The sequence below is a fragment of the Lissotriton helveticus genome, chromosome 8, assembly GCF_964261635.1.
Source record: "Lissotriton helveticus chromosome 8, aLisHel1.1, whole genome shotgun sequence".
Classification (NCBI taxonomy): domain Eukaryota; kingdom Metazoa; phylum Chordata; class Amphibia; order Caudata; family Salamandridae; genus Lissotriton; species Lissotriton helveticus.
Window position 1 is genome coordinate 1,691,435,190 of NC_136069.1, and position 22,163 is coordinate 1,691,457,352.

Genomic DNA, 22,163 nt, shown 5'->3' on the forward strand with positions numbered 1-22,163 from the left:
GGGTTTAGGGTAGTGTTGTAGTGTTTGCGTAGTGTAGGGTCATGCTGGGGTGTAGTGTTTTAGGGTTTTGGGTAGTGTTGTAGTGTTTGCGTAGTGTAGGGTCATGCTGGGGGTAGTGTTTTAGGTGTAGGGTAGTGTTGTAGTGTTTGTGTAGTGTAGGGTCATGCTGGGGGTAGTGTTTTAGGGTTTAGGGTAGTGTTGTACTGTTTGTGTAGTGTATGGTCATGCTGGGGGTAGTGTTTTAGAGTTTAGGGTAGTTTAGTTGTTTAGTGTATGCTAAAGGCATATTCGTTCTAAAAGTTTTCGTTATTTTAATTTGCGGCCTAATAGTACATGTGGGATTTCGTCATATATTCGCTAATCATACTTTCTATGGCAAAATGAACCCCCTCATTTTGTTCCTTTTTAAATTAAATGTTTTAAGAGTTACCACTTTATTCCAATCAAGATGGCTTCAGGTGTGCCATACCTTTGTAATAAGTAGGACTGTTAGCACTCTAGTTGTTCTTTAGAACACTCTGGGACATTCTGTCATTGGGCTATAGTTGGGCTACATCTGGCTGATATTTGGGCTACATTTGTTTTTTTTGTCTCTGGTGGCCATCTTTGGGCTACATTGGGCTATATTGGGCTACATTGGGCTACATTGGGCTACATTTGGGCTCCAACATATATATAGCCCAATGTAGCCCAATATATATTTTTCAAAGTTAATTTTCGTAAAAACCACTGGAGCCTATATCTTGAGACATAGCAAAGGCACATCGGGCTATCAGTCCCTACAATTTTGCCAAGTTTGGTGTAAATCCATTCAGCCGTTCAGGCTAAAAGTGAGGCCAACCGCCCTATGGAAAATTGCATGGGAAAAACACGTTTTGGGACTCCACTTTTTTCTCGGCCCCCCCTTGACGAAACCTCCCCAAATTTTCAGGGGCTGCTCAGAAACAAAATGTTCCATTTTCCTGAAAATTTCAGCCAATTCTGTCCTCAAACGCCAAAGTTATTCGACATAGAATTTTCAAAAATCCCATAGGTAAAAAATCCTAACTATATATACCTACTGGCTATCGCCAGTAGGTAATATATATATATATATATATTCACTGAAAAAACTATAGGTTATAGACCATATATAGTTAGGAATTAGCATTTACAAAACCTTATTTTACTCACACAAAACCATTGAAATTCCATATATAGTTAGTTGCACTAACTATATGCAATCCACTGCTGATGATGTCACATATTACATCATTCATGACATGGTCAGTGACATCACTGATGACATCACTGATGACATCTCAAATGACATCACTGATGACATCACTGATGACAACATTCAGTGACTGTATGTTTCTGTAAAGTTAAAATATGTCTTACATATTGAAGAATGAGTGGATGTATAAGGGTCTGGATGAAGGATTTAGTAGGTGCATGACTGACTGTATAAGTGAGTGATTAAATGTGTCTCACTGAGTGCATGGGTTAGTGACTAAACTGTTTTAAATTGTGCATCATTGTGTCTGTTGTTTTGTAATCTGATGCATGTGTTGATCATTAGCTATATGACTAACTATATGGGTTATTGATTAGTTGGCCAAGTATTTGTATGGGAGACTGAGTGTGTGTGTGCGTGTCTGGGAGGTGTATGACTCTGTGCATAGATGTGTGAGCAGTTGATTCACTAGATGTATGGGTTCAAAAGTGCATGTGGAAACAGCTGTATGGGCGGTTGACTGTGTGCATGAGTGTATTGGTGAGTGAATGGATATCTCAGTGCTACATGTCAAAGTAAGTACATATGTAAAACACAGTACATGTGATAGTTGACATATATAAATAACTGTGCATAAGAGCCAGTGAATGTGTGAGTGGCTGTATGGATTATTGTGAACTTGTATCAGGGATTGTATAACAGAGTAAATATGTGTTATTATATGTTTCAATAAGTAAGGTGTGTATAACTATATAGTTGAGGAAATGGAGGTGTGATTGATTCTTTGCAAGACTGACTAGGTGTGTGAGTAACTCCATGGATGAGTGACAGTCTGTGAGTGTTACACTGAGTGTATCTAAGGTTATATTAGAGTCTGAAGAGGTTCATCGTATCATCACATGAATGATGTCATCAGTGATGTGATCAGTAATGTCAAATGAGATGTCATCAGTGATGTCATCAGTGATGTCATTTGAGATGTCATCAGTGATGTCATCAGTGATGTCACTGACCATGTCATGAATGATGTAATATGTGACATCATCAGCAGTGGATTGCGGGTGCGCGATATATAGTTAGTGCAACTAACTATATATGGAATTTCAATGGTTTTGTGTGAGTAAAATAAGGTTTTGTAAATGCTAATTCCTAACTATATATGGTCTATAACCTATGGTTTTTTCAGTGAATTTTCAAGGTTTTGTAAATGCTAATTCCTAACTATATATGGTCTATAACCTATGGTTTTTTCAGTGAATTTCATAGGTTTTTTAATAGCAAATCTTTATAAAAATAATACATTTGAAATCGAATTTTATATTTTATAATTCTGTCATTTTTTTTTTGTATTCTTTTTGGTGCGCTCCCGGGGCGTGGACAGGTGAACGAACGGGTAAGCGCAATCTTGCGGCGCGCCCCGGGGCGCGTACTGATGAGCGTCCCGATAGCGCTATTGCCGCGAACGAAAACAACATCGTGACGTATCGCGTAGCCGCCACGCCTTGCGTCATAAGACACGTATCGCGTAGCCGCGAGATGCGTCTTATGACGCACCACGTAAGCGCACCCGGAAGCGCATACGATCGCGCAACGTAAGCGCCCCGATGCGCTTACGATACACGTCCCGGGATGCGCCCCGGGGCGCGTAGCGTAAGCGCGTCAAACCATGTGACTTTAAAATAACACTTTTCATTGGTTCAGAACTTTTTTTTTTCCAAATTGTGTGAAACCCACCCATTTCTCTCACTATTGCTTTGTACTTGGAGAGAGCAAGAGCTGTTCTGTGTTCTGTGTTTATCTCCTACTTTTCTGATCTCCAGCAATGGCTGCAAGAGAGTCATCCAGCAATGATTCAGATGGATTTTTAGATGAGGACCCTCCTCAGCAGAAGGAAAAAAAAACATTTCATCTGGAAATTTTATGACATCCATGAGGGACAAAAAAAAGTCAACGCTCCCAAAGTAACCTGCAATATATGTGGGAGTAGTTTATCCAGAGGCAATCCTCTGAAAAAATATAGTTTTGGAAATGCTAATTTAATCAGGCATGTGAAAAGAAGACACCCTAACAACTTTGCCAGGGAGAGTGTCAGAGAGCTAGCACGGAATCTACCCACAGATGGCGGCAGCACCTCCACTGGTGGAGCAATACCTTTGGGACCACCCCGTGGAAGAATGGTCCCTAACATTCAGCCGGTGTTTGCAGGCATCAAATTTCTGTGCACGGAGTGTGACGAACTGCTCTGCTATGGGGAGCAGAGTGTTCAACTCATTGCCCTAAAGAAACAGCAACACCGCTGCTCTGCCAGTCCCTAAATTTTCAATTTTTTTTGCTCCTGTTGAGCAGTTTTGGAATCCTTGTTTTTGTTTTTCCCTGGACAAAAATCCCAAAAAAATATAAAATTGTTTTAAAAAGTCTAAAAAAAATATAAAACAACAAAAACAAAAAAAAAATATAAAACAACAAAATCAAAAAAAAGTTATTTTCAGAACTACCTCCAAGTTATAAAAAGAAGCTTTTTTTTTTTTTAAAAAAGTCTGTCATTTATTTTTTATCTCCTGGTACGCTCCCCCGTATGCTCCCCGGTGCGCGTACCGGGCGCTCCCCCCGCGAAAATCGAATTTTTTTTTTATTTATTTTTTACCCGCGGGAGCCTTTTATGGCCCCCACATCAAAACTAGGGGGTCAGGGGGGTGTACCCTGCCCCCTTTTGCTCATTTCCCCCCTTTGATTTTTGCCACCTCTTGTGTCTCAATCCTACCGAGACACAAGATGGCGGCCACTGCGGACTGTTTCGAATGTTTACAGACACCCGAGAACCAATCAGCTTGCCGTGCGCAAGTCGCGTGGCGCGCCCGAAGCGCTCCCCGGTACGCGTACCGGGCGCGGCTCTAGATATATATCTTTTTTTAAACCTAATTTACTCAAAATTCACAGGACCACATATCTTGAGACCTAGCAAAGGCACATCGGGCAAACAATATCTACAATTTTGCCAAGTTTCGTGGAAATCCATTCAGCCGTTCGAGCTAAAAGTGAGGCCAACCGCCCTATGGAAAATTGCATGGCAAAAACACGTTTTGGGACCCCCCTTTTTTCTCGCCCCCCCCCTTGACGACCCCCCCCCCCCAAATTTTCACGGGCTGCTCAGAAACAAAATGTTCCATTTTCCTGAAAATTTCAGCCAATTCCATCCACAAACGCCAAAGTTATTAGACATAGAATTTTCAAAAATCCCATAGAGAAAAAATCCTAACTATATATACCTACTGGCGATCGCCAGTAGGTAATATATATATATATATTTATATATATATATATATATATATATATATATATATATATATATAATGCTTCGATTGGGGATATTGCTTTGAACTCCTATACTAAACATTGGGATAAATATATGTAAGTGTACTGGCAGGGAACAAGACCTAGACTCCATGTTATATATTTGTCCAAATAAAAAGGTAGTAGACGCCAGGTTTCAATTTTTAAACCCCATATGCTATGGATATAAGGCACCTACTGTGAATGATCTGATCGCTATTATAAATTCTCCTCCAAATGAATTTGTCTGTAATAACCTATACACATTTTTTAAATCTATGTTACCATTGTTTTAGATATATCTCTATGTATTTATTGTATACATGTAACTATATTAATGTATTATTGTATATGTTAATTGTTGATCTCAGTGAAGGTCTAATTCAATTAAAGAAAATGAAATGAAATGACCTTGAGGAAAAAAGAATCCAGGTTGGTTACGATCAGAAAGAGGCCTTGGGCTGTGGTGTTACTTTTTGAGATATGTTGGCCCTGGTGATGTGCAGGAAGTTAGAGGCGAAGCCTTCTGGGAATGGATATCTGAGTGGGTTAACCCAAACAGGGAACTACAGTTTAGGACCAGGCTTGCTGGTGTCTTATAATTAAAGCCATGACCATTGCTGTGAATACAATTGTGGCAGAGATGGGCAGTGTGACTTAGGCACTGAAAATTATAAATCAATTAGCAGCATTATTTATAACACCTTTCGCATAAATTATGGATAATCCAAAACACCATATACATGGAATTTAAACACAACATGTGAACCTGTTTAGAAATGTGAAACAATCAACAAATATGCGAAACGGTGCTAGGCGTCGACGTTTCGGTACCCCGTTGGTCTAATAAATCCTTGAGACCATCTTCAGGACGAAAACAGTTGCACTTACACATCCTAATATAATAAGACAACAATAACCATGCATGTCAACCCAGCGACTAAAAAGGCATAAAGTCTGATCAATACTATTGGGGTTAATTCCCAACAAAGTACAATCCGGAATAATTTGGAAAGACTCCATAAGAAACTCATTTTACCATTTTTGATATATGAAGGTATATGTGCATATATTCCCTGTGGCTCTATTGATTAAATGTTCATGTATGTGACATTTCTACAAATTAGTAATACTTTATAAATGTTTCCTCTAGGGGCAATTTGTTTCTGTTATTGAATATACCCAGTCCCAAGGGGTTTATTGGGTGGCTCTGTGATTGTTAACTTGGTAATAGGTCAATACAATAACCAGTTATGTAGTGTAATGGTACTGTAAATGTAGGTGAGCGGTTAGCAGGATACTCGGACCTACATTGAGATATGTAACACTGCTTGTGTCTCAGAAACGTCTTTCATGCTCAAGTATTTCAATGGTATTGCTTCACTAATGAGTGTATCCCTAGCAACTTGATATTTCTTCTGTATCTGATATATTCCAAATCCTTTCAGGCTTTTAAGTGTTGCACCTCTTACACAATATCTGAGGTGGCATTGTATCTTCCTTCACACACTGTATTTCTTAGGTCTTTCTCAACTCAACAATTGTTCCAGTTTATAAATATGTAACTGCTGCTATGGTGCTTCAGGACACCACAATAAGACATTTCTTAAAAAGGATTTTGTTAGATATGTGAGCTCCTACTTTAATAAATGCCTGTACATATACCAATAACCTCACCTTAGAAGATCCATCGTTCCACAGAATGGCAGCTGTGTTGATGATGATGTCTTCTCCTTCTTGTCCTGTTGGGTCTAACTTTCCAACCTTTACAAGCTTGAATCCTTCATTTTGAGATATCTGCACATTCAGTATGTCGTAGGTTGCTGGGGCGTCTCCATTGGCATCAAAGAAAATTTCCTTTCCAGTGTTGGTTTTAAAGTGCAGATTTTTCAGATAGTGAAGGATCTGGTGATGAAGAACATGATATGAAAGCATCATCTTTAGCCATCTAAAAATATATTCATCCCAAAAATATAAACAACATCTTTAGTTCAAAATAGGCTCATTGCTTCATTGGTTTAACAAAAATGAAGTTTTTTTTCAATATTCATTTTATAGAATTAAATTAATTTAGGATGATTCAAAACAAATGTTATTTCCTGTAGGACATAAAGGGGGCCATTAGGATAGCAGGCGGAAAACCACCCCGACCGCCATGGAGGCAGAAACCAACCACCCGCCTCCACCGCGGATACAGCGGTGGCCACATTAAGATCAAACGCCACAAAAGACCGACCGCGGCGGTAGCAGGCCAAGCAAAACCGTCCAATACGGCCGGTGACGGCTTAAAACCGACCGCGGCGGTCGGTAAAGCATCAGAAAAGCAACAACCCGCCGCAAGGTAAGCGGACACACCGCACGGGAAATTAGGATATCCCCGAGAGTGTCGCGGTCGGAACCGCTGATACCGACCGCCGCGGTCGCACACAGGAGTGAATGGGAGAAATAGCGGAAGAGCTGCAGCATAGCCACCGCAGCGGACGGGACATGAAAAACATGGCAATGATGCCAAACATTACACAAATAAAATTAACCATGCCCCCAAATACATAACACACATACAAATAAAAGAAATACATGCAAATAAAAATAAAAAAACACAGGACAACTCCCACAACACACCTCACACCCAAATTCCACTTGGACACACCCACACAGCTGAGTATAAAGCCACCCCCTTCACTGACCACAATCCTTTGCAACACTCCAGAAGAGAAGGCCATACACCACATCTGACTGGAGAGGCAAAAGAGCACAGCACACACACACATCCACCACCACCATCACCACCACCATTATACCTGCACCAACAATCTCCCAGCATACAACACACCTCACACACCAACACCACAACCACCACCCACACACCTGCACCTACAAACACTTCAACCACCACACACCATGACATCACATAAAATGCCCAAATTCACCGAGAGTGAGTTGACAGTCATGGTCAATGAGATAGTGAGAGTAGAGCCACAACTGTTTGGTAGCCTGGTCCAACAGACACCATTAGCCACGAGGACACAAATGTGGGAAAGGATAGTACAAAGGGTCTTGCTTGTGATGTCTGTTTGTTGGACAGAGACCTGCACTACCACTCCCACCATGCCCCCAGGCCCACAGCAGAGCAGGATAGGGGCCTCTCCCTCCCAGGAGCATGTGTCAGCCATTGCACTGTTCACCAAACAGACTTACAGGTAGGTAGCCATCTTGTATTGGAGCACTGTTTTGGGGGTGGGAGGCCTGTATCACTACTCCCACCATGCCTCCTGGCCCACACTCCAGCAGCATGGACGCCTCCCCCACCCAGGAGCATGTGTCAGCCATTGCACTGTTCACCAAACAGACTTACAGGTAGGTAGGCGTCTTGTATTGGAGCACTGTTTGGGGGTGGGAGGCCTGTATCACTACTCCCACCATGCCCCCTGGCCCACACTCCAGCAGCATGGAGGCCTCCATGCAGCCAGGAGCATGTGTCAGCCATTGCACTGTTCACCCTCACCTAACAGGTGGGTAGCTATCTTGCTTGTGATGTCTGTCTGTTGGAGGGAGGCCTGCACTACCACTCCCACCATGCCCCTGGCCCACAGCAGAGGAGGATAGAGGCCTCCCCCACCCAGGAGCATGTGCCAGCCCTGTTCACCCTCACCTAACAGGTAGGTAGCCATCTTAACTCTTCCTGATGTGTGTGTGTGTCTGTGGGAGACCTGCATCCCTAAACACAGCAACAATTGCATGCAATGCATTGACATCCGACATGTATGAGTAAATGATGTTCCTCTGCAATATGAAATTACACACAGTGTTGCCATGAATTGTACTACTGGAGACTTCGTAATTGTGTAGTGTACAGACAGTCGATGATACGCAGATGATAAAATACTTGCACAGTGCCCAACACTGACCATTCCTCATCTACTCCACAGGTGATGACGAACTCACTGCTGAGGACCACACCAATGACCAGCAGAGCCAGTTTCCACCCCCGGCACATGGACTCTCAGATGTTGACTCCCAGGACAGTTTGGACAATGAGCTCCAGGCGGTCCCATCTGGTGTGTCACAGACCCAGAGGTCTGTGGCACACCAGATGGCTAGAAACTCGTTACTGTTGTACGAGAGTCACCACCCTAAATCCTTGAGGGACAATCTGCCTTATGGTCAGTTTCTCCGCGTCCGGAGGAATTGCTCCAGGTTGGAGGATTTTAAGATCCATGCCAAAAACTTGTCTTCACAACTGGTGGAGAGACACTACCCTAGACCACTTATCAAACGGTCTCTCAAACGAGCACATAACAACAACCGTGAAGCGCTCCTTGAACCGCCAGTGCCAAAAACCACCACTGATAGACTGACACTTGTGAGCACCTTTAACACTAGAAGTAACAGCCTACAGAAAATCATCAGGAAGCATTGGCGTATCCTCAATCATGGCAATGACCAGATTGCACCACCCCTGTTTGCTTTTAAAAGATCCAATAGCATTAGGGATCGCCTCATTCATACGCGCCCCAAAGATGTCCCTAAAAGAACTTTGGGCACTTTATGGGACTTACCACCAGCAATTGGTCATCACCCCTGTGGAAATTGTTCTGTTTGCGCACAAACAACACACTCCACCGAGATTAACATAGGCACTGACAGACCCTGGATACAAAGCCACTTCACTAACTGTAACAGTGAGAACCTTATATATCTTCTGACCTGTCCCTGTTCTCGTCAGTATGTGGGAATGACCACACGGAGGGTACGAGTACGTAGGCTTGAGCATAAGAGCTCCTTCCGGTGCAAAAAAACTATGACGCAATTAACAAGGCATTTCCTGGACAAACAACATGGAGAGTCTGATTTTGCATGGACTGTCTTGGAGAAGCCCTTCATACCCTCACATGTGAGGAATATTGCGAAATACCTGTTCCAGAGAGAGCAACGATGGGTTTTCAAACTCTCCGCTGACACCAAGGGACTGAATGACCAGATACCATGGTATTCTTTGTAGAGTCCATTTTCACTCAGTGATACTAGTATACATAGGAAGATATGATGCATTATCAGCATATAGGCAGATGGGCGCTGCTTTCGCCTCTAGTCACTTGCTTCTCTTTACCATATGTACACAATAAGAGTGTCATCTGTGTCCCAATGACTTGATTTGTGCAATGTTTCTGTAAGAACTTAGGGCACTTACAGGCTTTTGGATCAGTTTTTCATGGATGAAGTTATTCTTACATCCTTTAGGGCTAATCCTAAATTGCTGTATCCTACACCCAACCAGTACTATCATTATGTCCTTCCTGCAGCTTCTGGGTTTCCTCCTGTATCTTAGTACAGGATTGAGGGTCTGGAATCAGCAACTAACAATGACTGGGTCCTTGGTCTAATTAACGCAATTACCCGGTGAGGATTGTTCCCAATAGTTCCCTAACACTGTTAGGGTTCATCACTTAAAGTATGCTTCCAGCCCGGAGCGCCCGCACCACTGGAACTACAATAATGGCCGCCATGACGTCATTCTGTAGTTCCGCGGAGTGATACCAGCTCCCGGATCTTGTTAGTTAATGCCAGTGAGTTTATGCGGATGGCCTCGCGAGGCATGGACCATCTTGCTATGATTTCTGGGCGCATTTTCAACCAGCACTATGCAGAAATAGAGAGTTATTGCCCATAACAACTGGAACACACCGTTTTTAACATTGGATAATGATGATGAAAAACGAAGGTGAAGTAGTTCCTTTCTCTGTTTTGCTATTTAACTCCACACCCCCTCCGGTTCGCTGCCTCCCCCAAGTCTCAGGCGAGTCTGGTGGCACCGACGGAGAGGTGAGTACAGGAGTGGAGTTCTTTTGAACTGACATTAGGAGGGGCATTTATTAAGAAGTTTATGACTCCTTCTTTCAAATCAGTCAGCAGTTTTGTAGGTTTTTTGTTTTTAATGATTACCTGTACTGTCTGGCAGTGTTTGCAGAATGGTTGACCGACAGTTAGGTTTCTTTTACTTGTACAATGGGTGTCCAGCCATACTCCAAGGTTGTTGTTCCTCCATGGAGTTCATAATGGGACAGATGTGATATAGTGAATAGGGCATACAATTAGATTATCTTAGACTCTGTGCGTACTACTGAGTTTGAAATCTTTTCCTGTTCACATCTATCTGTTTCACAGTGCTGGGCCTCGTATACCTGAGCACGGTCCAGGTTAGGTGAGGTCCAGTCCCCTGTCATGTTGGGTGAGCAAGCAAAATTTAAAATGGATTTTTTGAATTATTTACTCGAGATGTAAGAGAAGTAGAGAACATGTGTGCATGACTTAATAATAAGAGTGTAATATATGTGTCTTTCTAGATAACTTTGAATGTCCACTGACTAGGAGGATGAGTAATTGAACTGCAGGTACAGGTTGTATCGTTCCTATTTCAAAAAGAATTTGTGTTTTCCCTACTATTGTTTTCACACACATTCTAACAGTAGCAACTATTTGAGAGCAGTGGCCCTGATGAAAGCCAAGGGACTCAGTGCCCGGTAGGCAGAAACATGTTGGCCCGTTTTGCGATCGTCATTGTTCCATACTGTCGTTTCGCTGTTCCTATTTTAGTTAGGGGATGTGCCTAGTTTCTATAAAGTTGTTGTTTTGACATATCACCCTATTTTAGACTCACCACTTTTCTGTTGTGTTGCACTGTACTTTTATCACCTTTATGAGCCATCACTATCAGACCAACAATTGGTAGTTCCAATTTTGACTGTAGACCATATCAAGTACTCACTTTGACTGTGTGGCAATCTTAATTTCCTTGTACAAGCCCGTAAGGTGGCTGCAACATGCTACGGCCTGATTAAACTGATTAGAAAGATCCTTAATCTCCTTCCTTTTGAAGCTAGGCGTTTGTTGGTCCGGTCACTTATTTTATGACGTCTGGATTATGCGAATGCAGTCTACCTGGGCGCCCTGCAGGGAAGTATTAAAATCTTACAGATTGTGCAAAACTGTGCTGCGCGACTGTTAATGGATGTACCTAAACGGCGCTCGACCAAATCAGCGCTACGCCAGTTGCACTGGCTCACAGTGCAGCAAAGGATTTGGTTCAAGGTTATGTGCACCATCCATAAGTCTATTTTTGACGGTGGACCAGCCTTGAACCAACCTATGATTCAACTTCATCATATCCTCCAGACTCTCAGATCGAACCATAAGAAACTGCTGACAGTCCCTACGATTAAAAGAACACGTATGGGTGGTCGACATTTCTCCCTATATGCAGCAAAATCCTCGAACCGGCTCCCTGACTCCATTCGACTAGAATCTAACCATCTCAGCTTCAGGAAACTGCTTAAAACCTTTTTGTATCCCTGAATTTGGACAAATGACTAGGCACTTAAGGCGCTGGGATGCCTTCGGGTAGCCATGCGCTATATAAATGTCTATTTATTCATTCATTCATTCATCTTGACCTCAGCACGCCAAAAGTCAGTTCGATTACACGCCGCGTCCTGCCATGGGCCTCATTGTAACGGATGTCAGCCGGAGTCCTGGGATTCCTTAGCGGGCTCCACAGCCATGGCCTACTGGGATATGCTGAGTCACCTGTGAATGACAAACACCCATTGCAATGTTGCACAGCCAGAGTGCAGCAGGTAACACACAGTATGCCATATCAGTAGGCATACTCACCCACAATCCAAGCACGCTCAGGATGCAGATTTTCCATCACCCGTGGCACCATGCTGTTCCTCATGATGTACGAATCGTGCTGAGCCAGGATATTTCGCACACATATGAGAAATGGTCATGTCCGCAAGGCACACCACCTGCACATGATAGAATGATAATGTTTACCGTTCCTATAAATGTGCTCTGTTGCCTGTGGTGGCACCAGACCTACATGGGTGCAATCGATGGCACCAACAACATGTGGGATGCGCCCAAGGGGATAGAAGTCACCCTTCACACCGGCCAATTTTGCTCCCCTAGGGAAATGAATGTAGCGATTCCTATAGAGCATCATGGCTGCAAGAACATCCCTCAGCACCTGGCTGAACATGGGCTGCGACATCCCTCCAGCGCTAGCCACGGTCTCCTGGAAGGAACCTGTTGCAAAAAAGTGGAGTGCTGCCATCACCTTGTATGTGGGTGTAAATACAGTTGGATAGTGACAGCGAAGCTGCAGGTGGGGCTCCAAAAGATCACACACGATCTACAGTGTTGGTCTGTCCAGGCGGAATTTCCGAATTATTGCCTCATTCGCCATGTCCTCCAGCACTGTCTGGTGACGTTTGAGATTCGGCCTCCTCCTAGTTGAGATGTAAATTTGCAAATGTCAGTGACAACCATCATGAGATGGCCACAGCACATACCATCAATGATGTCATGGAAAAACAAAGACTGCCTGAGAGAGGCATGTCACACCAGATTACATGGGTGGCCTTTTGATACACACAGAGTGTACACCTCTCCACTGACAATACACAAGTGCCACAAACACATCGGGAAATGTGAAAATGCACACATACTGTAGAATACAATTCACATGTGCACGCAAGGTGCTGCAACATCTGCCAATGTGTTAGAAATTACCATGACTGTATCATACCCATCTGCTGTACCTGTCACACCTCAACGCATCATGTAAATTCTGCACACATCCAACACAATGATCACAGTAGCAGGAAAACTTTCAGTTGTGTGAATGAGCTGTTGTGAAAGCACCAGTCTGGTACGATACCATACAGTGACACAAGCCTTGTCAAGGTCAGCACTGACCCACAACAAATTGATTTCTTCTACATCATTAACACCAGCTCAAGAGTGTCAAGCATCATCAGCCATCAAATGCATAACTAACATGGCAGGGACCACAGACCAAAGTCTGTCACACAGAACGTGAGTCCACCTGTGGATGACATGGAAGTATGGCATTGTGTGTACAATGATGTGCCCTTCACCATGTTGCTGCTGGGTACTGATACAGTGTTCTTGATTGACATAGCCATTAATGGTTACAAAAATAGCGGAACCTACCACCTGGCCTCTGCGGTGTGACACCAGCACCACCCCCTTCACAAGTGCGGTAGCCATTGGCATATGCACATGTGTAGATGGCGGTGGGCATGCTCCGCCGCATGAATTGCGCTACCTACCGCCTGGCCCCCACGGTGTGACACCAGCACCATCCCCTTCACTAGTTTGGTAGCCATTGGCATATGGACATGTGTAGATGGTGGTGGGCATGCTCTGCCACCGCGGAGGCGGTCATTGGATGCATTTGAATGATGTTCCATCGCAGTAGCACACCTCGGGCACCCGCGGTGCATCACCACCATGGAGCATTGCCTACAGCCAATGGGAGCAATGATCGCAGTGGCATGATGCAGATTTGAAAATCGAGGAAGGTGTGTTCCGCCACCGCGTAGGCGGTCATTGGATAGTTTTGAAAGATGCAGACCTGGACAACTAATTGTTGCTGCTTTGCAGCTTCCAGACGAACCCAGGGGGCTATAAATCTGTGGGAGTGAGCCTCACATTTCCACTGCTCACAGAGCCTGCTGCCTGGGACCCTCTCCTGCTGCTGACCGAAGTTCCTGCTGCCTGGGACCCTCTCTTGCTGCCGTCTGGGACCCTCTCTTGGTGCTCCCTGGGACCCTCTCCAGCTGCTGCCCAAAGTGCCTGCTGCCTGGGACCCTCTCCTGCTGCTGCCTGGGACCCTCACCTGCTGCTTCCTGGGACCCTCTCCTGCTGTTGCCCGTAGTGCCTGCTGCCTGGGACCCTCTCCTGCTGCTGCCTGGGACCCCTCACCACTCACTTCTACCACAAGTGTTCCAGGTCCACAGGAATGGCAAGGACAGAGAAGGTCCGTGCCAGTCCATTCACAAGTGAGGAGATGGAGGTCCTTGTGGATGAGGTGCTGGCACAGTACCCAAGGCTGTTGGTGGTCCCAATGTAGTGGTAAGTCACCATGAAGGTAGGTGTAGGGCAGGGGGGTGTCAGACGTGTAGTTGTGCAGCTACAGTAGATGCCTGAGGGTGTGGGGTTGTGTGAAACACTGACAGACAAGCTGTTGCCAGGGCAAGGGAGTGTGTGTGTCCCAATGTCACTCTTTTCCATGCCTGGACTTGTATGTGTGAGTGGTGTGTGTTATATTGTCAGACATACAGACCCAACGGTTGATAGCCATGTAGGTGCCAGGATAGTATTTGCATGTTTGAATATTTCTGTGTGCACCTGTAGTTTGAGGTAGTGTGACCCAGAGAGTAGGTTCAGTGCCTGCCCACCAAAACGATTTTACATCACTAGACTTACATGTTTCTTGCTCCAGTTCCTTCACACTGAATAGTAGATATGCCCCATGTGTTCCCTGGATGATTTCAGACTTACACACTTCTGTCGATGCATATTGTGTTGAGGCATCATGTATTTGTGAGAATAGCATGGAGCCTATATGCCCCAATGTGTGCATGCAATCACAAATGTTTGGGCCATGCAGAGTGCCCTTGTGAGGGGTCCCCCAGTTTTGGAGGGAGGGAGGTTACAATTAGTCCTGAGTCTGTGTCTTGCTACTTTACTGATAGATGATGGTATCTGACATTGTGTAACTGGGCAATTACCCTTCTTTTCTCTCATACCTGCAGCTCAAGGTACACCAGCATAGGGCCCTGTGGAGGGCCATTGCAGGAAAGGTGCGAGCCCTGGGGGTCTCAAACAGACGACACACCCACTGTCACAAGAGGTGGGACGACATCAGCCGGCTGGCAAAACAAGTGGCAGATATGACCTTGGGGTTGCAACCATGCACAGGGCGTTTGGCACGGCGCAGCATGAATCCACTGATGAGCCGCATATTGGAAGTGACTCATCCAGACCTGGATGCACGTCTGAGTGAGCATCGGCAGCAAGGCAGGGGTGGTGAGTATCTGGGGAGGGTGACTTTTGCTGGGATTGGATGCATGTGTACATGTGTACAGGGCCTGTGGCACCGGTGACCCATATGATGTGCGTGCGTTGCGTTGCTGTGATGTGCTGTGTAATGTGAGTGGCTGCTGTGATGTGTCTTGTATCAGGCATTGGCCCACCCTGGCCTTACTAAGCTGAAACTCCCTGCTGTACTTTCGCATTGCGAGATGGGTTAGGCTCCACATGGTCATTCTTCATTGTGATAGTGTGGGGAATCTATAATGGGGTGAACTGCAGTGTCAAGTTTCTGAGTGTGACTTCATGTATGCCTACTTCGCATACACCATGATTGTTGAGGCCCACACATGTAAATGTAAATGTATTTCGACTTATATAGCGCACGAATCACCCGAAGGTCTCAAGGCGCTTGCTTAGGGAACCCGTTCTTGTATTCCCCTGTGAGATACCCCGGCAGGGTATCCACAAGGTGAAAGCCAGGCATCCCGCCGCGAGGGGCCGTAGTGGAGATTAAGCAAGCTATTGCCCAGAGTCGCAGAGTGTGACCCCGTGAGTAGAGTAGGCACCGGAGCGAGAATTGTCGAGTCCGTGGAATTTTGAGCCCGAGACCCGCCGAGGCGGGGAATCGAACCCTGGTCCACGGCTGATCTCAGCTTCCGGGTCTGCCGCCTCTAACCACTGAGCCACGCTTCTCCACGTCTGACAACAATGTGCCCCAGGTTACCACTGGTAACTTGCTATGGCCTACTTGGCATTGTGAATGTCGTGTACTAATAGGTGTGTGTGTGTTGTCCCCTCCTGTTCCCAGAAGGTCTGTCATTGGTAATAAGTGTTGTACCCACATCATGTCCCTAGGGCAGGGCAAGTCAGGGGGGGGGCACTCCATCTACGGGCAGGGTGTAGTGCTGTGTGGCATCAACATGGCTCATTACAGGCACTGTTGTGATCTATGTTGTGTGTTGCTGCACAGTGATTGCAGGGTGTGGTGGTTACCATGTCGATTCGGGCCTCCTGTACTGCATTGATTGTAATTCGTGTGACCAGATGATGACACTTACACAACCGTGTATCTCTCTCTCATGCATATTCGCAAGAGACCACGGAGGAGCATGAGCCAGAAACCAGTGGTGGCGAGAGTGGCACTGCAGCTGCAGCGAAGGCCAGTGACACAACGCCCACCAGCGCATCTGAGGGGGACCAGAGTATGCAGGAGGAATCCGTGCACGGTTCGCCTGCGTCAACAAAAAGGTACAGCACAAGGAGCACACAACAGACACAACCCAAACACTCCAGCCCAGAGACACCATCCCCACTGAAGAGCATGGCCACCCCAGAATGCACAGACAAGAGCCAGTCAAGGAAGAGCAAGGCCAGAAGAGCAATCTGGCAGACATCAGGCTCACATGCTGCAGAGGCATAACCAGCAAAAGACTCTCCTGTCAGTAATACATCACACAAACCTACCCATGCAGTGTCTGTGCCCACTGAGGAGGTGTTGCATGTCAGGGGTACACCTAGGAAGAGTACAGGGACACATCCACCCAAAACATCTACACCAATTCCACGTCCATTGATGCAGGTGGAGGAGGGCACTGTAGAGACTACCCCTGGCAAGAAGGCAAAGGAGGGCACTGTAGGGGGTACACCTGGGAAGAAGGCAAAGGAGGGCACTGTAGAGACCACCCCGGGCAAGAAGGCAACGCAGGGCACTGTGGGGGGTACACATGGCAAAGAGGGGAAGGTGGTCCAGAGACGTAGCCAGACCAAGTGTTGCGCGGGATCCAGCACATCTCCAGAGGTTGTGCCAGTGTCTGCACCTGATGTGGGACAGTTGGGGTGTGTGCCTGTTGTGTCATCACCACTTCCCATCCACCCCAAGACAGGGAAGCCATTTCATATTCCGCAAAAAGTGGAAGGGCACCCCTCCCACCTCACCCACCCACACTGTGTCAGAGGTCTGCAAGACTCCACCTCCACATGCCACTATGCCACCTGGTCCACACAGCCCTCCAGCTTGCCAAGCCACTGTTAGCCCCACAGCACCTGGGGCTCTGTCACCACAGTCAAGTGGGCCTGCTGTACCGACACACAGCCAGATGCAAGTCTGCATGACAGCCAGGAGTGAGTTGACATCACCCTCATACAGCTGTGCCTCATACAGGTGTGCTAGTCCTCAACAGTGTTTAGAACATGGGTGTGTTGCTGGCCCTATTGATCTGCTGTGCTGTACTCTCCCTTGTGCAGCCTCTTATGTACTTGCTGTCTCACCTGCCATGGACACTGACCCAGTTGCTCTTCTGCGCTGTACTCTCCCCTGTGCAGCCTCTCATGTACTTGCTGTCTCACCTGCCATGGACACTTGCCTTGTTGCTCTGCTGTGCTTTACTCTCCCCTGTGCAGCCTCTCATGTACTTGCTGTCTCACCTGCCATGGACACTTGCCTTGTTGCTCTGCTGTGCTGTACTCTCCCCTGTGCAGCCTCTCATGTACTTGATACACTGACCCGGTTGCTCTGCTGTGCTGTACTCTCCCCTGTGCTATGGACACTGCTGGACTTGGCCCTTTTCACGGAAATATTTCGCTTTTTGCTTCTCCTAATTCTGGAAGTCCCCCCTTGTAATGTAGTTGTATAGGCCCTGTGAGGTTAAAATGCCCTGTGTATTATTAAAATCAATGCTAGGTGCAGGTGCCCTCTACCCTCAACATGGCTGCCACTGACCCCTGCTACTGCAGCATGGTCTTGTTAAGGCGCATTCTAGTTGCCAGGAGCTGGCAGGGACTCCAAACATTGTTGCCATTCCAGCCTGCCTTGCCTGCCCACAGTTAGAGTAGGGAAGCTCCTGGCACCTTCGAGAATAGGGGCGGAGCTTAGTTTTACTGCCTTAGAGGGTGGTCACCTGACCTGGGCCTATATAAGCAAGGGAGGGAAAACTTTCCAGTCAGTTGGGGCGTCACTGACCTGGGGAACCCACGCAGGAGATTTAGGCGGTAGGGCCTAGTCTGGGACTTATGCCACTGGGAGTGACAGGACTTAGGTGCTGCCTATTAAGTTGAGTGAGGTACCCTGAGCTAACCCACTGATCTGGCCCGGCAGGAGGGGAACCCAGGGACCATAAACAGTGACCTGCTGACAAGCCCCCAACTCAACCCCCCTTCAAGAAACAAGAAACAAGAAACTGCTATTTACAAGGGTGTAAGACCTTCCAATTACCACAGGACTGCTGGGGAGTCAATCAGGTATTGGCCTGCGCTGTCCTGCCTACCCCCTGACTGATTTGGCTGAATTGCTGTCCTGAGGGAAGTGCCCACTGAAGTGAATGCTAAGCGCTCCTCCTTCATAGCGCTAGCCCTGAACTGCTGGGACTGCTGCCTTGCCGGCATTATTGACCCTGATTGCTCAGCGCTGTCATGGGAGGATATGTTGCTGCCAGGAGCGCTATTATTGTAACTGCCCTTGAAGTGCTTTTGCCCTGTTGAGTGCTGTGACCCCCGATGCGCTAGAAGTACTAAGCGCCATTCCGCTTCAGCGCGCCTGTGGCCGGAGCGCCGCTTCCCCCCGCGCGCCTGAAGCACTGTGGTGTACGAGACTGGCGAAGCTCTGAGGAGCGCTGTAGTTACCCCTCCAGCGCTTACCTGTGGTGTCCCGCGAAGCGCTGCTTCGTGAAGCGCAGTGATTGCCCCCAGGCGGCCCCCGGAGCCTAGGGGAGGCCGCCGCGATTAGTAGCAGGCCAGCACCATCCTCAGTGCCCCCTTGGCGGCCCCCGGTACCAGGAGAGGGCCGCCGCTACTTCTGGAGGCTGCGCTAGGCCCCGCCAGGCGAAGCCATCCACCCTGCCTCACGTGACGGGGCGTCGGAAGTGACTCCGCCCCCGCTGCGCTCCAATTGGCTGACAGCGACGCGCCCCCGCAGGCCGCGCTGCCATAGGCGGCTGCGGGAGTGCCCTCACTCCCTATTGGTCCCCGGGCGCTGCTAGGCCCAAAGGAAGGCCTGGGACCGGGTGAGGCATCGGATGGCTCCCGGAGAAGAGTAGGAGCCCTCCCCTTTCCAGACAACGCCGCGCAGCCATTGGCTGCCGTGCCCCAGGAGTTGTTCCCCCATTGGCTGCTGTGCTCGCGCCCCTCCCGTGAAGCCCCCTGATTGGTCCCAAGCCCGGGACCAGGAAGGGAATCCGGACGGGGGCTCAGGAGGAATCCGAGAGCCCCCACCAGCTTCGGGAGAGACCCCAGAGCGGAGCGGGCCCCCCTGAACAGGCCCCCTCCCTCCCCTGGCCAGCTGAAACCTGCGCAAGGGCCCCGAGAGGCCGAGAGAAAGGTAAACCCCGGGGAGGAGGGCGGAAGGCCGCAGAAGACCCCGAGTTCACCCCTCCCCGGGGGAAAGGTGAAATTGGGCCCTGTTGGCCCCTATTGGCCCCTTCAAGTACTGGGACTGGGCCAGGGCCCCCAAAAGACACCGTGGGGGCCTCAGCTAGTAAGAGTTAACCCCTGCCTGGGGTACAGATGCATGCCAGTTATTGTAGCTTTATGAATGGCTCGTTTTGGATCAAATGAAAGGCTCCTTGTTAGCCGGGGGCGTGGGTTATCCCTGCCCACGGAGGTGCCCACCTGTGCTTGAGGCCTTGTTTATTAGTGCCTAATGCATGTTTAGTGCTGAGAAAGGAACTGGTTATCCTCATTTAATGACCTGCTGATCCCTGCAGCTAGGCAATGTTTATGGCTGAGTAATGCAGCGTCTATTCTCTCATGAAATGTTCAATGAAGTAATGCTACATGGAGTAATGCAATGGTTTACTTCTGCTAAGGGGATGGTTTACCTTCAATGACCTGTTTTACTCCTACTCAGGGAAGGAATCACCCCCCTTTTAGTCCTGATCCAGGGAATGTTTATACCTACTGAAAGGTTTCACCTCTGCTAATTAACTGTGCTACGTTTAATGAAAGGTTATTCCTACCTAATGAACTGGCTCTATGACATGGTTGTTTATTCTGGACCCATGCCATGATTATGGTGACCGGTTGACATGTTTATGCTGCAGGAAAGGTTTATTCTTGCTTAACAAAGCGTTACATCCTACTGAAATGTTTACTCCTAATTGATTAAATGTTTTACTCCTGTCTAGGGTAGTGGTTCCTGAATGCCTACAGTGATATAAGGAAATGTTTTATCCCTGCGTAGGGAAATGTTCTACTCTTAGCCTTATGTATGGTTTAACCTGACTAATGAAACGTTTCACTCCAGCTAATTGAAGGTTCTACCTTGAATGAAATGTTTAGGCTCCTGTTTGGCGTTGCATCCCCTGAATGCCTGCAGGTGAATAGTGATGGCTCTACATGAACTGCACTCAAATGATCCTTCAATGAATTCTTTACAGGGGCGGGCTTCATGAAATGTTTATCCTATCCAAGGAACAGTTGCCCAGATGCCTAAAAGTGCTATACTGCAGGGGTTGTTTATTAATGAAATATTTTAACCATGCTGGAGGTAATGTGTCAACTTACCTGATGACATACTGGTTTATACCTACTGAAATGTTTAATGCTGATTAAGGAACGGTGGTACCTATGCCTAGGAGGTGGTTCTTCCTAACTGGTAAATGTTTTGTCCTCATTTAATGCACCGTTTATTCCTGCTGAAGAAAATGTTTTACTCTTGCATAAGTAACTTTATCCTTATCTAATGAGATGCTTGTTCTCTTGTAATGAGATGTTGCCTATGAATTAATTACTTATGTTTATTCCGAAAGTTTATTCCTGCTAAAGAGTTTTATGTAATGTTCACCCCTGCTTGGTGAGACGTTACTTGATTTACCTACTGAACAGGTTACTTACCTGAAGACATGTGGGCACTTGCTATAGGATTGCTCATCCTTGCCTGATGAACTGGTTGTCCAAGCTAATTCTTGCATGAAATGTTCACTGTTAAAGTGATGAAATGCTAATTCTTTCATGAAATGTTATTGCAACATGTTAAATTGGATATTGAACTGCTCCCTTTACTCCCCTCTGATGAAATGCTTTGATGACTAATTGATACTGTGATTTTCCACTCCTGAACCTTAATCTTATATAAAAGTTATTTGATTTTTAATCAAACACACTGGAGTGGCGTCAGTCATTGCGTGCCTTTTATTGTCTCAGTGGTTGCGTGTGCTGTGTACCCACTTAACACCTAAGTTTTCGGGTGCCTACCTGCTTGTGCCAGGCTACCCCCGGGGAACTGGCGACCACAGTTCCTACAGACACTGACCCAGTTGCTCTGCTGTACTCTCCCCTGTGCAGCCTCTCATGTACTTGCTGTCTCACCTCCCATGGACACTGACCCGGTTGCTCTGCTGAGTTGGCCTCTCCCCTGTGCTATGGACACTGCCCCCTTTGCTCTGCTGTGCTGTTCTCTCCCCTGTGCTATGTACACTGGCCTTCCTGTTTGTGTTTCACCTGAGCATGGTATCTAGCATTTGTACATCATTTTGTGCCTTGCTGTTGTCTACTATTGTTGTCCCGCTACATCTGTGCAATATGTGAATAAATACAGTTACTTCTGTTGTGTGTTTTGTCAGTGTCCTTGCTGATTAAAGTTCTGTTTCTGTTCGCATTTGATTGCCTGTGCACCATGCTCTATGTATCACTTCAACATTGCAAGTTTCTTTGCAGGCATCAGATTTTTAGACAGGTGTGACAGGGTCTTCAGTCCATTCTGACCCTGCAAGTAGTGTAA

At 46.8% G+C, this 22,163-nt stretch overlaps 1 protein-coding gene across 1 annotated transcript in view; it reads right to left on the minus strand.

Annotated features, from left to right (window-relative positions):
- LOC144774105 (vomeronasal type-2 receptor 1-like) overlaps positions 1–22,163 on the minus strand; it is a 140,939-nt gene that overhangs the window by 90,872 nt on the left and 27,904 nt on the right. Inside the window, 1 exon segment of the mRNA XM_078659130.1 lies at positions 6,224–6,451. Within this exon segment, the coding sequence (XP_078515256.1) occupies positions 6,224–6,451 (228 nt within the window).